Source organism: Tachyglossus aculeatus, chromosome 19, assembly GCF_015852505.1.
Source record: "Tachyglossus aculeatus isolate mTacAcu1 chromosome 19, mTacAcu1.pri, whole genome shotgun sequence".
Classification (NCBI taxonomy): Eukaryota; Metazoa; Chordata; class Mammalia; order Monotremata; family Tachyglossidae; genus Tachyglossus; species Tachyglossus aculeatus.
The window spans coordinates 12,971,879-12,990,513 of record NC_052084.1 but is presented as its reverse complement, the minus strand read 5'-3'; the positions used below and the strand labels follow the sequence as shown (position 1 = coordinate 12,990,513).

Here is an 18,635-nt window from a genome sequence, read left to right as displayed (position 1 = left end):
GTAGCAAATATGTACAAACATATATACATATATACAGGTGCTGTGGGGAAGGGAAGGAGGTAAGATAGTAAATATGTGAATACGTATGTACTTCCCAAGCGCTTAGTACAGTGCTCTGCACACAGCAAGTGCTCAATAAATACGATTGAATGAATGAATCATCATCATCATCATCAATCGTATTTATTGAGCGCTTACTATGTGCAGAGCACTGTACTAAGCACTTGGGAAGTCCAAATTGGCAACATATAGAGACAGTCCCTACCCAACAGTGGGCTCACAGTCTAAAAGGGGGAGACAGAGAACAAAACAAAACACACTAACAAAAAATAAATAGAATAGAAATGTACAAGTAAAATAAATAGAGTAGCAAATATTTATAAACATATGTACATATATACAGGTGCTGTGGGGAAGGGAAGGAGGTAAGATAGTAAATATGTGAATACGTATGTACTTCCCAAGCTCTTCTTAGTACAGTGCTCTGCACACAGCAAGTGCTCAATAAATACAATTGAATGAATGAATCATCATCATCATCAATTGTATTTATTGAGCGCTTACTATGTGCAGAGCACTGTACTAAGCGCTTGGGGAGTCCAAATTGGCAACATATAGAGACAGTCCCTACCCAACAGTGGGCTCACAGTCTAAAAGGGGGAGACAGAGAACAAAACAAAACACACTAACAAAATAAAATAAATAGAATAGAAATGTACAAGTAAAATAAATAGAGTAGCAAATATGTACAAACATATATACATATATACAGGTGCTGTGGGGAAGGGAAGGAGGTAAGATAGTAAATATGTGAATACGTATGTACTTCCCAAGCGCTTAGTACAGTGCTCTGCACACAGCAAGCGCTCAATAAATATGATTGAATGAATGAATGAGGTGGATGGAGAGGGGTCGAGGGGGAGAGGAAGGAAGGGGCTCAGTCTGGGACTCAGTAGGGCCTTGAAGGGAGGAAGGGATGGAGAGGGGGAGGAAGTGGTCCCCCTTGGGGCCCCCAATCTTCATCCCCATTTTCCAGATGAGGGAACTGAGGCCCAGAGAAGTGAAGTGGCTTGCCTCAAGTCACTCAGCTGACAGGTGGCCGAGTCGGAAAAGTGGGGCTTCGCAGTGACTAACAGTTTGTCAGCCCTGCGGGTTGGGGGGTGGGGGGTCTTCTCTGCCCCCAGCCTCAGAGGGGAGGCCGGATTGAAGGGGGTGCCCTGGGGGCGAGGGGAGGGGAGGAAGGGGGAGAGCCACAGAAAATGACAAAGCAGCTTAAAGAAAGGTCGCCCCTCTTTTCTGCCTTTCCCCCGCCCCCGGTGGTGGTCCGGTCCTGGCTGTCCCCGGGGCCCCTCCTCCTTCTCCCCGGCGGTAGCGGCCGGAGGGAGGATGCCAGGGTCCTCGAGTCATGCAGCTGGCTTGGGCACCATTGGCTCATGCCCGGGACACGCAGCTGCAGGAGCGAACACATCTGGCGGCCAGCCCAGCCGGAGGCTCTCCTCTTAAGGAGCGAGCCTTTTAGACTGGGAGCCCACTGGTGGGTAGGGACCGTCTCTAGATCAGCATCATCAATCGTATTTATTGAGCGCTTACTGCGTGCAGAGCACTGGACTAAGCGCTTGGGAAGTCCAAGTTGGCAACATATAGAGACAGTCCCTACCCAACAGCGGGCTCACAGTCTGAAAGGGGGAGACAGAGAACAAAACCAAACATAGTAACGAAATAAAATAAATAGAATAGATATGTACAAGGAAAATAAATAAATGGAGTAATAAATATGTACAAACATATAGACCTTTTTACAGGTGCTGTGGGGAAGGGAAGGAGGTAAGATGGGGGGGATGGAGAGGGGGACGAGGGGGAGAGGAAGGAAGGGGCTCAGTGTGGGAAGGCCTCCTGGAGGAGGGGAGCTCTCAGTAGGGCCTTGAAGGGAGGAAGAGAGCTAGCTTGGCGGATCATCATCATCAATCGTATTTATTGAGCGCTTACTATGTGCAGAGCACTGGACTAAGCGCTTGGGAAGTACAAATTGGCAACATCTAGAGACAGTCCCTACCCAACAGCGGGCTCACAGTCTAAAAGGGGGAGACAGAGAACAAAACCAAACATACTAACAAAATAAAATAAATAGAATAGATATGTACAAGGAAAATAAATAGAGTAATAAATATGTACAAACATATATACAGGTGCTGTGGGGAAGGGAAGGAGGCAAGATGGGGGGGATGGAGAGGAAGGAAGGGGCTCAGTGTGGGAAGGCCTCCTGGAGGAGGTGAGCTCTCGGTAGGGCCTTGAAGGGAGGAAGAGAGGGCGGATGGGCAGAGGGAGGGCATTCCAGGCCCGGGGGAGGACGTGGGCCGGGGGGCGATAGTCCAGTGCTCTGCACACAGTAAGCGCTCAATAAATACGACTGATTGATTGATTGATTGATTGAGCCTGCGTGTGTGTGTGTGTGTGTGTCTCTTTGTGTGTCTCTCCTTTGCAACTCCTCCCCCCGAGGGCCCTTGCATCACCGTCCACGGCCCCTCCTCCTCGTCGTCGTCGTCGTCTTCTCCCCCGCCCTTCCTTCCCTCCCTCCCTCCCTCCCTCCCTCTGTCTCGGTCTCTGTGTGTCCTTCTCCCCCCCTTCCCTCCGTGGGAAGCTATTAATAGCATTACGTCAACCCCGGCCGGGCAAGCGGGAGTAAATCCCAGCGCTCCGCACTGGGCCCATATAAAGGGAGGTGATGCAACCTCGGTGAGCGCCAGAGTCCCGGCCGGCGAGGTGGAGGCAGGAGGAGCGGCTCCGGTCCCGATCCCGATCCCGATCCCGATCCCAATCCCGATCCCCGGCTGCCTCCCGAGCACTGGCAGGACGAGGCCAAGGCAGGAGAGGAGAGGTAGGTCTGGGGCTGCCGGGGGTCCCCCCCATCCCCTCCGACTTCTCAGCGGTCCGGAGAAGTTTCCCAAAGAACCCGAGACCCGCAACTTTTTTCTGGGGGAGGCCGAGGGACGGGCAAGTGCCCCCCACATTTATTTTTCTTCTCCGCAGATGTTCTTAGACTAGCTGCTTAAGGGAACAGCAGTACTAAAAACTTGCCATAATGTTTCTAAAATCCACAGATAATCGTCTAGGCGGCTCCCTTTCCCCCTGTGCCCAAACTCGAGCGTGGTCCAAGAGAGACTGGTAATTGAGATAATAGTATAAATAAGGATGGTGGCATTTATGAAGAAGTTACTTTTTGCCAAACTCTGGGGTGGATACCAAATATTAGACCCGCAACTTTTTTCGGGGGGCGGCCGAGGGACGGGTAAGTGCCCCTCACATTTATTTTTCTTCTCCGCAGATGTTCTTAGACTATCTGCTTAAGGGAACAGCAGTACTAAAAACTTGCCATAATGTTTCTAAAATCCACAGATAATCGTATAGGAGGCTCTCTTTCCCCCTGTACCCAAACTTAAGCCTGGTCCAAGAGAGACTGGTAATTGAGATAATAGTATAAATAAGGATGGTGGCATTTATGAAGAACTTCTGGGGTGGATACCAAATATTAGACCCGCAACTTTTTTCGGGGGGCGGCCGAGGGACGGACAAGTGCCCCTCACATTCATTTTTCTTCTCCGCAGATGTTCTTAGACTAACTGCTTAAGGGAACAGCAGTACTAAAAACTTGCCATCATGTTTCTAAAATCCACAGATAATCGTCTAGGCGGCTCCCTTTCCCCCTGTGCCCAAACTCGAGCGTGGTCCAAGAGAGACTGGTAATTGAGATAATAGTATAAATAAGGATGGTGGCATTTATGAAGAAGTTACTTTTTGCCAAACTCTGGGGTGGATACCAAATATTAGACCCGCAACTTTTTTCGGGGGGCGGCCGAGGGACGGACAAGTCGGTCTACGGAGGGGGCGACGCGGTCAATCAAAAAGTCAATCGTATTTATTGAGCGCTTACTGTGTGCAGAGCACTGTACTAAGCGCTTGGGAAGTCCAAGTTGGCAACATCTAGAGACAGTCCCTACCCAACAGTGGGCCCACAGTCTAGAAGGGGGACACAGAGAACAAAACCAAACATATTAACAAAATAAAACAGAATAGATATGTACAAGTAAAATAAATAAAGGAGGGTCCTCGAGGGAGGGAGGGGCTCCCTTCGTCGTGCAGCGCTTAGAACAGTGCTTTGCACACAGTAAGCGCTTAATAAATGCTATTATTATTATTATTATTATTATTATTATGGGATGGGCGGGCAAGGGTGTGACTGTGAGCCCACTGTTGGGTAGGGACTGTCTCTATATGTTGCCAACTTGTACTTCCCAAGCGCTTAGTACAGTGCTCTGCACACAGTAAGCGCTCAATAAATACGATTGATTGATTGATTGATTGAGGGACCGGCCGGGGACGCGGCGCGCGGGGTGACCACGAGGTGGCGCCCTGCGCGCTCGGAGCCCCACTTAATAATAATGATGGCATTTGTTAATAATAATAATAATAATAATGGTGGCATTTGTTAAGCGCTTACTATGTGCAAAACACTGTTCTAAGCGCTGGGGGGGATACAGTGGGATCAAGCTGTCCCACATGGGGCTCACAGTCTTAATCCTCATTTTACAGATGAGGTAACTGAGGCTCAGAGAAGTTAAGGGACTTGGCCAAGGTCACACAGCAGACATGGGGCAGAGCCGGGATTCGAACCCGTGACCTCTGACTCCAAAGCCCGGGCCCTTTCCACTGAGCCACGCTACCGGGGAAGTGGGGGCGCCGCCAAAGCGTCGGGAAATGGCAGCAGGAAAATATTTATCTATTTATTTTACTTGTACATATCTATTCTATTTATTTTATTTTGTTAGTCTGTTTGGTTTTGTTCTCTGTCTCCCCCTTTTAGACTGTGAGCCCACTGTTGGGTAGGGACTGTCTCTATATGTTGCCGACTTGGACTTCCCAAGCGCTTAGTACAGTGCTCTGCACACAGTAAGCGCTCAATAAATATGATTGATTGATTGATTGATCAGCGCTTACTGTTTGTTCCGACTTTGACACCTGTCTCCATGTTTTGTTTTGTTGTCTGGCTCCCCCTTCTAGACTGTGAGCCCGTTGTTGTTGTCTTTACATGTTGCCGACTTGTACTTCCCAAGCGCTTAGTCCAGTGCTCTGCGCACAGTAAGCGCTCAATAAATACGATTGAATGAGTGAATGAACTAGGTGTCGGCCGCTCGACTAAGCGCCGGGACACCAAAATCGGGAGAAAGTTTAAGCGGGAGAGCTCAGGTGCGCCAGGAAAGTTTAACCAGGAGGAAAGTGGGACCCCCTCAATTCCCAAGCAGCCGGCTTGGGCTGCCCGGGCCCTGGGCATGACAGGTGTTGTTGTTGTTGTTGTTGTTATTGTTGTTGTCTGTTTTCGTTTCCCGGTTGCATTTGGTTCTCCCACGTTACTACAATATAATTAACCGACTTCTTAATAATCATCTATTATCAAGATAGGACTATCCCAGCCATCCTGAAGACCCATTTTAATAACAGTAGTGGCGTTTGTTAAGCGTTTACTCTGTGCCAAACCCTGTGCTAAATTCTGGAGGTAGAGCAGATAAGATAATCAGATCGCACGCAGACCCACTGTCACATGGGGCCGGCTCACCGGAGAACAGGTATTTAGTCCCCATTATACAGATCGGGAAACAGGCCCAGAGAAGTTAAATGACTCACCCAAGATCACACAGCAGGCAAGTGGCAGGGCCAGGATTAGAATCCAAGTCTCCTGACTCCCAATTCTGGTCTCTTTCTACCGGACCGCGCTTGCTTTCTGAATTGAAGCCAGGATAGAATGAACTCTCATTGCATTAAAAATGTTCAGCTAGAGTTTGCAGGCTATCCCAGTCAACGACACGCTATTTGGTTTTACTTAGCTGCCCTACCAGCCCCTCACTTTTATTTTTCTTCTCCGCAGATGTTCTTGTAATATCTCTGCTTAAGGGAACAGCAGTACTAAAAACTTGCAATAATGTTTATAAAATCCACAAATAATCATATAGGCGTCTCTCCTTCCCCCGTACCCAAACTCAAGCCTGGTCCAAGAGAGATTGGTAATTGAGATAATAGTATAAATAAGGATGGTGACATTTCTGAAGAACTTACTGTTTGCCAAACTCTGGGGTGGATACCAAATATTAGATCGGACACAGTCCTTCTCCCATGTGGAGTTTACGGTCTAAGAGGAAGAGAGGGTGTATATCTTACCCTCATTTTACAGTTGAGAATAGAGAAGCCGCATGGAAAGAGCATGGTCTTGGGAGTCAGAGGACCTGGGTTCTAATCCTGGCTCTGCCACTTGTCTCCTGTGTGAATTTGGGGAAGTCACTTAACTTCTTTGTGCCTCTGTTTCCTCATCTGTAAAATGGGGATTAAATCCTACTCCCTTCTACTTAAGATTGTGAATCCCATGTGGGACAGGGACTGATTAATTTGTACCTACCCCAGTGCTTAGATCAGGGCTTGGTAAATAATAACAACTTAACAAGTACCACAGTTTTAATATTATGATGATGAAACGGGTGGCAAGAAGTTGAGAGATTTGCCTGAGATCACACAGCAGGCCGGTGGCAGAGTCAGGACTAAAACCCAGGGTTCTTGACTCCCGGTCCCCTGATCTTGACACTAGGCCATACTCCATCCCAGGTTCCAGGAGAAGTGGAGCGTTGAGACATTCTCCTGATAATTCCCTTTTTGATGGGAACAAGAGGGAGTTTGGAGATGCTGAATGATCGAAATTAATCCTACAACTCTCCCTTTTTCTTTCTTGAGGTTGAGTTGCGTTAGTAAGCACTTGAGAAAGAAGATGACGGCCATCTCTCGTCGGTTAAATTTCCTCTCTTCCTTCCATGCGTCCTTCTTTAATTAATAATAATAATGATGGTATTTGTTAAGTGCTTACCATGTATCAAGCACTGGCCTAAGAGCTGGGGTAGATACAAGGTAATCAGGTTGGACATGCACAGTCCCTGTCCCATTTGGGGTTCACGGATCTTAATCCCCATTTTACAGGTGAGATAACTGAGTCAGAGAGAAGTGAAGTGACTTGCTCCAAGTCACATGACTGGACCAAGAGTGATGACAGTTGTTTCAAATGTTGTCCAACAGAGTTGGGAGGTAAGAGGGTGGGGCCGGGGTCGCTAAAGTCCGAGGTGAATTGACTTCCTGAGTGTCTTCCAGCTAGCACCTGTTGAGAAGTGTTGGAGACAAGATTGCCTGGGTGTCAATCTAAATGTCAGTCAGACAGCGGAAAGACTGTGAACCCAACTGGGCTTCATCACAGTTACGGTTAAACACTGACTAGTGGCATTTTAATTGCATCAGCATCACGGAGAAATGAATCTGACTTGAGAAATAAAACTGAAATCATCCAGCTACAGTTAAGAAAAGGGGAAATAAAATCGGTATTGGCAAAATATAGTCATAAGGCGAAGTTATGTCCACGTGAGAAAGAAGAAAATTTTAAGTGTCAAGTCAGCATAGAAATGACCACTAGGAAGAAAATTTAGGAGTTGGATTTCCGGCAAATTTAGCTTCTTAAGGAACACACTAGAGAAGTTTCACTTTCTACTAAATGAGGAAACTGCGAATGTGACAACATTTTGGATTGGTCATGAAGAAAACTAGCTATTTCAGATAATGGGAGCAAAACTGGTGAAGGTTCAAAGAAGGGCAATCAGGGTGATAATATGGGGAATGGAAAAGCTTCTGACTAAGGACAGACTGAAGAGATTAGGACTATTTAGTCTTGGACAATCACAGACTGACAGAGGGCAAGATTGGAGTCATGAAGGGTGTGGATAGGACCCCTTAGCAGCTAAATGGTGGTATCCGTTGGCGCTTAAAAGTGGTGGGTTCAAAACAAAAAAAAAACTACCATTTTTTTCACACAGTGTGGTAAATTTCCGGGACTCATTAGCACAGAGGAGCAGTGCTGGTTGACTGTAATAGTAGGTTCAAAGGAGGTTTGGACAAATTTGCGGTTTAGAGGTCCAGAATCGATTAGAGAAACAGGGAGAGATGTAGAGGGAGGAACTAGGGTTGGTAGATGGCACGACCCTTCGTGTTAGGTGGCAAGGAAGGCAATCTTTCTAGGATTCCTCCATACACCTTGTCCAGTTAAAGATATAATACAGCCGAATTCCTGGCCAAATTATGTTTTGAAAGAGAGAAGTGTACATTAATCGATCAATCAATCATTGGTATTTACTCAGCGCTTCCTATGTGCAGAGTTCTAAGCTCTGGGCAAAATACAGAAGAGTGGGTAAACGTATGAGCCCTGCCCACAAGGAACTTACAATGTAGTAGGACATATAAGTATGGGTTATGTTACTCCCCTCCTCAAAAATCTTCAGTGGCTACCAGACAACCTACGCATCAAGCAAAAACTCCTCACTCTCAGCTTCAAGGCTGTCCATCCCCTCACCCCCTCCTACCTCACTTCCCTTCTCTCCTTCTCCAGCCCAGCCAGCACCCTCCGCTCCTCTGCCGCTCACCTCCTCACTGGGCCTCGGTCTCGCCTGTCCCTCCGTCGACCCCCGGCCCACGTCCTCCCCCTGGCCTGGAATGCCCTCCCTCCACACATCCGCCAAGCGAGCTCTCTTCCTCCCTTCAAAGCCCTACTGAGCGCTCACCTCCTCCAGGAGGCCTTCCCAGACTGAGCCCTTTTTCCTCTCCTCCTCCCCAGCCCCCCCGCCCTGCCTCCTTCCCCTCCCCACAGCACTTGTATATATGTTTGTACAGATTTATTACTCTATTTTACTTGTACATATTTACTATTCTATTTATTTTGTTAATGATATGCATCTAGCTTTACTTCTGTTTATTCTGATGACTTGACACCTGTCCATATGTTTTGTTTTGTTGTCTGTCTCCCCCTTCTAGACTGTGAGCCTGTTGTTGGGTAGGGACCATCTCTATATGTTGCCGACTTGTGCTTCCCAAGCGCTTAGTACAGTGCTCTGCGCACAGTAAGTGTTCAGTAAATACGATTGAATGAATGAATGAATATGGGTAACAGTGAAGATGGTAACTAGAAAAATCCTCTAATTCCCTTAAGCCTCTGGCCAGGTGAATAGAAGACCAAAGAGTTTAAAGATAGAACTGATTCATTTTATAAAGAGATCTTGAAACACTAGAAAGCATTCTTTTCCAAATCATTGCTCACAAATGGATTGCGCTGAAAAGTCCCAAGACACTTAAATTCTTCAGCTTCTTTTGGCAGGAATGCTGATTATAAGACCAAAAACAATCTTCCAAATTCTCCGACTGGACAAGCCATCAATCATTCATTAATTCAATCGTATTTCTTGAGCGCTTACTGTGCGCAGAGCACTGTACTGAGCGCTTGGGAAGTACAAGTCGGTAATGTATAGAGACGGTCCCTACCCAACAACAGGCTCACAGTCATTTATTGAGCGCTTACTTTGTGCAGGGCACTGTACAAAGCGCTTGGGAGAGTGCAACACAACAATATAACATTACCTGCCCAAGACGAGCTTACAGATTAGAGGGGGATACAGACTTTAATATAAATAAATAAACTATGGATAGGCACATAAATCTGTAGGGATTGAGGACTCACCGTGACTGAAAGATTGTTTACATAATAAGTTAATGCAGAGGAGAACAGGAGTTATTCTCATTTGCAACAGAATGAAACGGAACTACCCTTGCTGTATTAAGCTGTTTGTTACTCTCAACAAAGCTAACCCCAAAGGCTCATGCATATGGCTGAGGATTCCATCCAGAAGCCATTTCAGTTTCAGTAAAGTTTGAAAAGGGGAGGGAATCCATGAATGCACTGGAGAATGTTAAGACTATGACTTTGGAAAGCCGAACTGTTGGAGAAGTTTATTATCCGCCAGAGAGGTGTGTTCTCCTATCTTTCCAAGATTATAGGATTAAGGGATATAAGTAGTTCAGATCTGACTCATGGGCAGAAGCTCTTGGAACAGAATTTACAAACCACTCCAGAATTGGCGTCCCCGACCTGCCTCAGCATTTTAAGAATTCCGAGTTCTGGGAAGATAGTCTACTTCTTCAGGAGGATGTCTCAATTAAAAATACACAGAGACACAAATATATACATACGTAAAATGAATGCTGCAGTATGCACACCCACATAGGTTGCTAGTTCTTGTATCTAGCGCTTAGAACAGTCCTTTGCACATAGTAAGCGCTTAACAAATGCCATCATTATCATTATTATCATCATCATCAATCGTATTTATTGAGCACTTTCAATGCGCAGAGCACTGTACTAAGCGCTTGGGAAGTACAAGTTGGCAACATCTAGAGACAGTCCCTACCCAACAGTGGGCTCACAGTCTAAAAGGGGGAGACAGAGAACAAAACCAAACATACTAACAAATTAAAATAAATATTTTATTATCTACTCCAGGGTGAAGTACAGTGCCTGCCTGGCATATAGTAAACACTTAGCAAATACCACAATTATTATTATTATTCATTAAACCTGTTTCTGCTTATCATACACAAATGCAGCTCTCATGGTTTCTTGCAGAGCTAAAGGGCAAAATCGGGGAGCAGGAAAAGAATTGAGCTCGCAAATCCAGGCTGAACAAATAGAGGCTTGCTTTTTTTTAAGAGACAAGACTCCTCCCCAAAATGCCAACTTTTAATGCTGAGTGTGGAGGGAAGGAAAGGGTTAGGCTTTGGTTGGGGAGGAGGAGTGGGAGCTATGGGAGTGACAGACTGGCTTGGAAATGTGTAGCGGATAGAAAGGTCTGACTTTAAGTCTTTTCAGTCCTGCTTAGGAGCACTCAGGTCTTGCAGAAGACCTGGGTTGAGTGAAGTTGGGAATCCAGCCCCAAAAACTGTGGCATCATCTCCTCTACTCCCCTGCAAGAAATCCACAGAGGCAGTGGCCTCCATCGCTCCATGAAGTTGACATCAAGGGTCACCTTAACCCGTTTGGAGAGTTGTGGGGAAGGGAAGAAGGAAATGAGTACCGCCAAGTCAACCCTTGCCAAAATGTTTGATTTGCGGTTTTGAGGGTGTGCTGAGGCAGTGGGTGGGATTTACTGGAAAATAATACATACGAAACAGTAGAATCATTTGTATCGCTCCCCATTCTTCTCCTTGGATTTCCCTGAATGCTTACTGCCCACCTCTCTCTTTATCCTGCTACATCCCTTGCCACTCATTTCTCATCCTGGGGGTTGTACCTGTCCCTCCCATAAGACAGTGTAGACATCTTATGTGAAGTTTCTTCACATAATCATATAATAGGGTAATAACACAGATTCTCATCAATGATCTGGGGAAAAGAAACCCACACGTCTTTGTTTACTATCGTTTACGGTCTCGTTTTAATACTTTACTCTCCCAATCTGTTCTGGCTTACTTCAACTTTTCTTGTTGGAGGCATTCAGTGATAACCACTTAGAAAGTACCTAGATAGCTGAGGTGATGTTTGTGTATGCTTTTATTTTGATTTTAAATATTATTCTAGGGAGACACTTTAAGATACCATTTACCCACTGTCCCACTTCCCTAGATTTCAGGCCGTCCTTCTGCCTTAATTTTGAGGCGGAAAACGTATTTAAATTTTTCACTTCATTGAAATGAATAGAAATAATGTAGTGAACTGTTTTAAGAACCAAACTCTCGGTGGTACTCCTTGGGATGTCAACTCCAACATGCTTGGGCTTCCCTTAGAAACACCCCAATCTCCCCAACAACACTGTCATCAAATAGTCTTTGTGTCCCCTATTTTAACACAGTCCTGGCTTTGGAATAAATGACCCGGAAGGGATTATGCAGCTTTTTTCTATTTCATTTTTTGGGGAGGATGTGGGGAGTCTGATAGCATTCCTGACAACATATTTAGCAGTTTGGTTGTTTGTGTCTCTTTCAGCAAAATGATGCTTCAACACCCAGGCCAGGTCGCTGCCTCGGAAGTCAGTGCCACTGCCATTGTCCCCTGTTTGTCCCCTGCCGGTTCACTAGCGTTTGAGGATTTCACAAACCTAACACCTCTAGTCAAAGAAGAGCTGAGGTTTGCGATCCAGAACAAGCACCTGTGTCACAGGATGTCCTCTACGCTGGAATCCGTCACGGTGTCTGATAGGCCAATCGAAATGTCCATCATGAAAGCAGAGGTACTATCTTTAAATGAGACCCTTACTTTAATGTAGTTTGCTAACTGGCAGCATCCGTTACGGGATGAGTCAGGGGACTCATTCATTTTTAATATCTTCAGTTTGGGTGTTATTTGGACTGTAAATTGGATCTCCCTAAGCAGCATCTGTGGTTCCTAAATAACAAATTAGGTTGGTCCCAGGGAAAGGATGTGGGCCCTGGGGCCCTTCCTCTGGGCTTTGGGGCTTTCTCTGTAGGCAGTCAGTCTCTACCTGGATCTTTTATCCCCATGAAGTCCAGTCCAGTCACCCAGGGACCTATCAAGCTGGAGCCTATGTAAACTGATTCTGAGGAATGGGCAGAAAACTTTCAGGGGGTAAAAACTTCTCCAGAGTTTTTTGGTTTGAAGTTAGGTGGCTCGCTTCTGTTCTGTGGTAGTCAGGATGGTGGGTGCTTTTTAGATACAGTGAAAGGGCTAAAGACTGTGACTCCTGAGCTTCCTGAAATGTATTCCCTCTGTAAGCTCCCATACATTTCAACAGGACTTTGCCCCCCGATATAGGCTGAATCCTGGGGTAAACAGGTCATCGCTTACCTATCAACCCATCAGACTAGGGCAGGATCTCAGACCTTTTTCTACATGCTTTTGGGGGTGAGGGGAGAGAGTGGAGCTTAGGTTGAGACTTTGAAAAATCTGTGTAAATTCTGTTAAATAGGAAGTCTGGTCTAGTGCCTTAGGCCTAGGTTCTCCCCAATTACTTCCTACTTCTCACGGGTGTTGGCGTAGAGTATTATGCATAATGTGACTATTGGCTTTGAAACCAGTTTGGACAGCTGGTGAAGCTCTTGGGCTCATTCAGGGCAGAACTCATGTAGAGTATCACCTTGGACTCTCAGCTTTAATGCTGCAGTAAATCACTGGACTGTTGAAGATCACAATACTAGTCAACTCCTACTTTAACAAACTTTACACTTTGGATTGAGGTGCTTACAATTTTTTTTTCTGTCTATAATTCTACATTGAGATGAACCTGTTTCACGAAAAACACATTTTTAGATCAACAAATGCAAACCCAGGGACTTCTAAGGAACTTTAACAGGGAAATTTGCTGTCCAGCTAATCTTCCTCCCAGATGGGGCAAGCCCTCCCCAAGGATGACCTCATGCTTTAGGAACAATAATGATTCTCCACAGAAAGGGGATGGCAGGTGGTATCAGTTCTCAGGTCACAGATGAAGAACCTGACCTACACCAGAGATTCAGGTCAAGTGATTTGCCCAAGTCAGATACCTGAAAGGCAGACTAACTTTCACTCCCTCCTTACAGATCCCGTCTCTCCCAGCAAGTGCTTGGGGCTAGAGATATCAGCAGCTTGTATGACTAAAAATTGGTGCTCTATTAAAATGAGCGAAAAGCATTTGGGGGCATTTGATGAGCATAGCTTCTTGGATGTATTTACTGCTTTCTGACAAGTTTCCACGTTTTTTTTTTCTAGTTTGTCCCTGAAGAAGATGAAAGGAAAAAAAGGCGGAGGGAAAGAAATAAAATTGCGGCGGCTAAGTGCAGGAACAAGAAGAAGGAGAAGACAGAATGCCTGCAAAAAGTGAGTGGCTGTCTCTGACCCTTCTCCTTCTGTTTCTCCCACTCCTCACTCAGGGACTGAACAAAGTTCTGAGCCTAAAAGGCAAATTTGTCCATGCTGGTTTTTGGAAAATTCACCACAGGGGAAGGAGATCCTTGGGCTGGGCAGCTCTGTCACTGTCATGAATCCAGTAGCACAAAAGGCAGGTGCGGGAAAGGCAAGCTTCATCTGGGGTGCCCAGATTTTAATCACCCCAGCCAGTCTGTACTCGTACCACAGCTCCATTCTTGCCCGTCCGGTCAGTGCAGTTCCAGAGCTGGGCTCAGTCACCTTCCCAAGCAGGGGAAGCTGCCTGAATTCACTCAGCTCCCCTTTAAGATCTGGAAGTGAATCTTGTCCAACCAGTAAACCTGAGTTGCTCCTTGCCTGTTTCTCGGCAGGGACTAAAGGGTAAAAAATGACTTATGTGTCTATCGCCCTGCTGCCCCGTCATCCAAGAGCACTTCCCCAGGATCCTCAGATTGAAATTTTGCCCCATTCCCCCATCCCATCTCTCCTTTGCAAAGGGAGATGCCAGCTCTTAGTGCAGTGCCTGGCACATAGTACGTACTTAACAAATACCATTATTATTATTATCATCCAGGAGGTGTGATCTAAGAATATTGAGATATTACAGAGCTCTGCTAGGGTAGGAAGTCCAGCTGGAATAGTTTAAAAAATCATGGTCAAAGTTGCCAAAGCTACTGGGGAGGGCCAGGTAAGCCTCGGCATAATATGGTAGCCCAGTTCCTTTCTGGATGCCAGAGACCTCAGTTCAAAGTAGTTGTCAGGATTTCATGTGCATCTGACAGAATCATTGCTGTGCTGCAGTGTTTTAATTTATTTTCACTGAAAATGTCCACCTTAGTCTGTAACAGTCCGGCAAACACATGTGAAGGATGTCGAGGGTTCCGTACAATGAGACATCTTTTGGCAGTATCCAATTTAATAACGTATCATGTGGCTTAGCAAACTTTTTAAAGACTGTGGCTAGAAAACAAATGTGTTGAAATCTCACCTCAGGATACAGTCATGAGAAGATGAATTATTTAGTCTCAGCACTCTTCAGTAACCTAGCTACTTAATGTCCCTTGCTGCGAGGGGAACAAAGGAACAAAGATAATCACCTCCAGGATGTATTTCCGTTATTTGATGTTTCCCTAATACATTTTATGCACAATTTCCCAGGACAGTGCAATGTGGTGAGATCATTACCATTGGGCAAGATTCAGAATCTTGGGCAAAATTCAGCCACAGTTGCCAGCTGGAAATTTACCCAGTTTCCAAAGCGCAACGAAGACGTTGCGCTTTGGAAATAGGCAGGAAGCTGTGTTGACACACACACCCCAGAGCAAGTCTGGAAAATGACATAGGTATGGCTTTCACATGAACGGTAAAAGATCTGAACCAAGATTAAGCCCTTTCTTTCTGCCCAAGATAACATCAGAATCGCAATCCATTTGACTCAGTCCTGTCAGCTGCCTATCTAATGCCCCATTTTTGTCTGTCTTCTAGGAGTCAGAAAAACTGGAAAGTGTGAATGCTGAGCTGAAAGCTCAGATTGAGGAGCTAAAGAATGAGAAGCAGCATTTGATATACATGCTGAACCTCCACCGGCCCACGTGCATAGTCCGGGCACAAAATGGAAGGACACCTGAAGACGAAAGAAACCTCTTTATCCAACAGATCAAAGAAGGAACATTGCAGAGCTAAACGGCCATGAGGAGGCAACGGGGGAGCCCTCCTAATTTACCTTTGCACCAAAAAAATACCTGAAGCCATGGGAGATCTGAATTACTATGCATCTCTAGGATCTTATTAGTCAAGTACCATTAGACAGGCGAGATTACTTTGCTAAGCAAGAAGGATCGGGTTGGCTTAGCAGGGACTTTTCCATTCAGAAGACCCAGTTTTGTCCCGTGGGAGCAAGACTTCTGCCTCAACTCTAGGTTTTAGAAATTGCCATCTTTGGCTGTTCCTAGAAGTTAAAGACAGCCCCTGCCAGGGGCGTGGGTTTCTGCGAGTGTTCAGTACCTGCACGTGCTTTGATTTAAGCAGAACACGGTTCTTGCAATGGGACACAAGGTACAGGGAGCAGTGCCTGGACAGTGGCTTTCCTTGCGGCTGGTAGAGGAAGCAGACTACAAGTAGTGTTCCAAGTTTTGCCATGACAGGATTGTGCTTTCTAGCAGAATGTGCTAATATGTAACGGGAATTACCGTTGGCAAAGCCTTATTTTCAGAACTAAGCATTGTACTTTTTGTCACGACACTTGTGTGGATTTTTATATGACTCATCTCAGATCTGGATTCTGAGAGTTGCATTTTCTTGCAGAATGCTCAAGTAACGGAGCTTGCATTTCCAGTCAGTTGGAGCAATGCTCTCTCTCCTTCGCCAGGAAGTGCAGTTTTGCCCTGAAGGAAAAGACATCTTTTTTCCTGAGCCCCAAGACGTAATGGGCGGGGATCTGTGGGCAGAATTTACAAGATATCTACTGTAAACAGAATCGTAGGTTATGTTGCGAAAACAGAGCTGAAAAAAGGTCTAGCCTCTCTGAAGGGGCTAAGGTCAATCGATCAACCAGTGGTATTTATTGAGCGCTTAACTGTGTGCAGAACGCAGTATTAAGCACTTGCGAGAGTACAGTATAACAATAGAAGATCTTTTGCAATAAACTCGTGAAAGCTTTGAGGACAGAACAGCTAAGAGAAGTCACTTTCTTTTTTATGCTGATGGTAACTGCAGTCAGAGAAGGCACTGTTGGGATGCCAGATGAAATTTTAGGGTTTGGTGATGTTAAGGTTTTTTGGGGTCATTTAAAATTTTTAAATATGACCCTGGATGTTCACAACTACTAGGAGTGCTTCTGGGCCAAAGTCCTCTACATACTTTATGTTTAAAGTCTTACGTTTCTGTGAAAACCTTAGATTGTTTTATCCTATTCAATATTATCATTACAATTTTCTGTGAGGCAATATTGCTTTATTTATCACTAATCTTCCTAACCAGTCAATCTAATAAATATTGAAACCAAAACCAAATGGTAAACACAGGTGTTGTGCTGGTTTCTTTTTTTGTTTTGTTTTGGGGTTGTTGGGATTTTGTCCTTTTTCTTTTTTTTTTTTTTTTTTTGGTGTCTAATATTATATATCTCTAAACTCCAACTCTGCTTTCTGGGACACCACCATGTGAAGCCGATTGACCTCACATCCAAAATTCCATACCTCAATCAATGGTGTCAGACTTCTCAATGTCACATTTACAAGCATTGAAACAAAGCAGCCAGTAAGAATGGAGCCACAATACATAATATTTTACACCAGTAGGGCAATGATAAAATACATTAACAGCACTCTGAAGGCTAAACCAATAGATACCTCAATCACCAGCTTCTTATTGTGCAAATACCAAGAGTATACCCGCTACCTTTCTAACCAAATCCTATTACTTTTTTTTTCTTTTATATTCTGCATCAGAACCTCTTTTAATAAAAATGACCTTAGAGCAAATACATTGTAATGTCTTACGTTGCAAATTTGGATTTCATGTACCCTACGACAGTGAATGTTCGAATGTGGAGAAAGGGCATCAATTTATAAAAAAAGATGTGTCACTAAATTAACTGAAATTACAAATAAATTTGAATTAGAATGTAATTTCCATCATCTCTAAAGAATGTTTAACACTGTCTTAGTACCAAATTCCTTGATTTGGGCTTGTTTGTTTCAAATGTCAGCCCGCACTCCATATAGACTACTATAGCATTTATGATACTCGCACTGAAATATTGTTCAATGTTCACCACATCCATGTTAACTGTGTTCCTCCTTTAAAATTATTAATTGATTGTTTTTAACTGTATTCTCTGTGACGCAGGCGTCATGCTTTTGCTGCTTCATTACTCATAAATGTTATTTACAGGATGCCAAATGTCTGTATGGTGCCACTACCTTTGTCAGAGAGAATCTGTTTTTATGGAAACTGTTGAGTTGAATAACTCTTTTCTCCTTCCGCCCCAGTTTGTGAACGGATGTTAGTATTCAGAAATTATGGTACTGGAGTTAATTTTTCAACTGTCCAGAAAAGCAGTGGCGAAAAGGAAAAAAATAGACATACGAAATGCAGTGCATGAGTTTAGTCAATGTCTATTCAGGAAAATCGATGAACTTTTTAACAAATGCATTAAATAATTTGTTTTCTATACTCTATTATGTTTTGATACTTTAATAAAAAATATTAATATATGTTTGCTGATAAGTTGGTTCATTCATTCTTTTCATATATGCTTAGAACGAATGGTTTTACCCCAAGAATTGTTTACACAAAGGGCTTAAATCAAGTAGGATTTGAAATTCCCTATAGAGCCAGCACATTGTCCCATCCAGCTAGAATACTGCTTTGGAAAGAATGCTTGGAGGAACAGTGTAATGCCTTTTTGGTTTAGGGATTTGTCTTTCAGCATCGCTACCTTTTTCCCCATCTAATAACCCAGGGTGGACCTCTTGGCCATTTATTTATCTGAACCCTCCTTGAATCTGTTGATATCTTTGATTTGCCCAACTTCCTGAGGTAACACATTCTGTATGGTGACCACCCTCTGGTAAGGAAAACTTCCTTCTGTTTTTGTTTCGAATGTGTTCCCTTTACACTACTGTGGGGATCTCTTGGTTCTGTGGGGGTGGGATTTGCTGAATAATTATTCCTTGTTTTCCCAGCCTGTACCCTTTTTGATTTGCATGGCAATAGTAAATAGAAGAGTAGATAGTAGATAGAATAGTAGATAGATAGACCTTCTGGGAGTCAGAAGGTCATGGGCTTGAATCCCGGCTCTGCCACTTGTCTGCTGTGTGGCCTTGGCAAGTCACTTCATCATCATCACCATCATCAATCGTATTTATTGAGCGCTTAC

The 18,635-nt window shown here is 44.6% G+C and overlaps 1 protein-coding gene across 1 annotated transcript; it reads left to right on the top strand.

The window, feature by feature from the left end:
• The first annotated feature begins 2,770 nt into the window (after positions 1-2,770).
• On the top strand, positions 2,771-17,895 carry ATF3 (activating transcription factor 3). Its single transcript, XM_038761458.1, has 4 exons — positions 2,771-2,875; positions 11,882-12,125; positions 13,601-13,708; positions 15,242-17,895. Exons 2-4 carry the CDS (start codon positions 11,886-11,888, stop codon positions 15,437-15,439), a joined length of 546 nt encoding a protein of 181 aa, XP_038617386.1. The 5' UTR covers positions 2,771-2,875; positions 11,882-11,885; the 3' UTR covers positions 15,440-17,895.
• The last annotated feature ends 740 nt before the right edge of the window (positions 17,896-18,635 follow it).

Coding starts and splice junctions, on each gene's coding strand:
- ATF3 (XM_038761458.1), top strand. CDS start 11,886: ATGATGCTTCAACACCCAGGCCAGGTCGCTGCCTCGGAAGTCAGTGCC. Junction 12,126..13,600: donor TGTCCATCATGAAAGCAGAG/GTACTATCTTTA, acceptor TTTTTTTTCTAG/TTTGTCCCTGAAGAAGATGA. Junction 13,709..15,241: donor AGACAGAATGCCTGCAAAAA/GTGAGTGGCTGT, acceptor TCTGTCTTCTAG/GAGTCAGAAAAACTGGAAAG.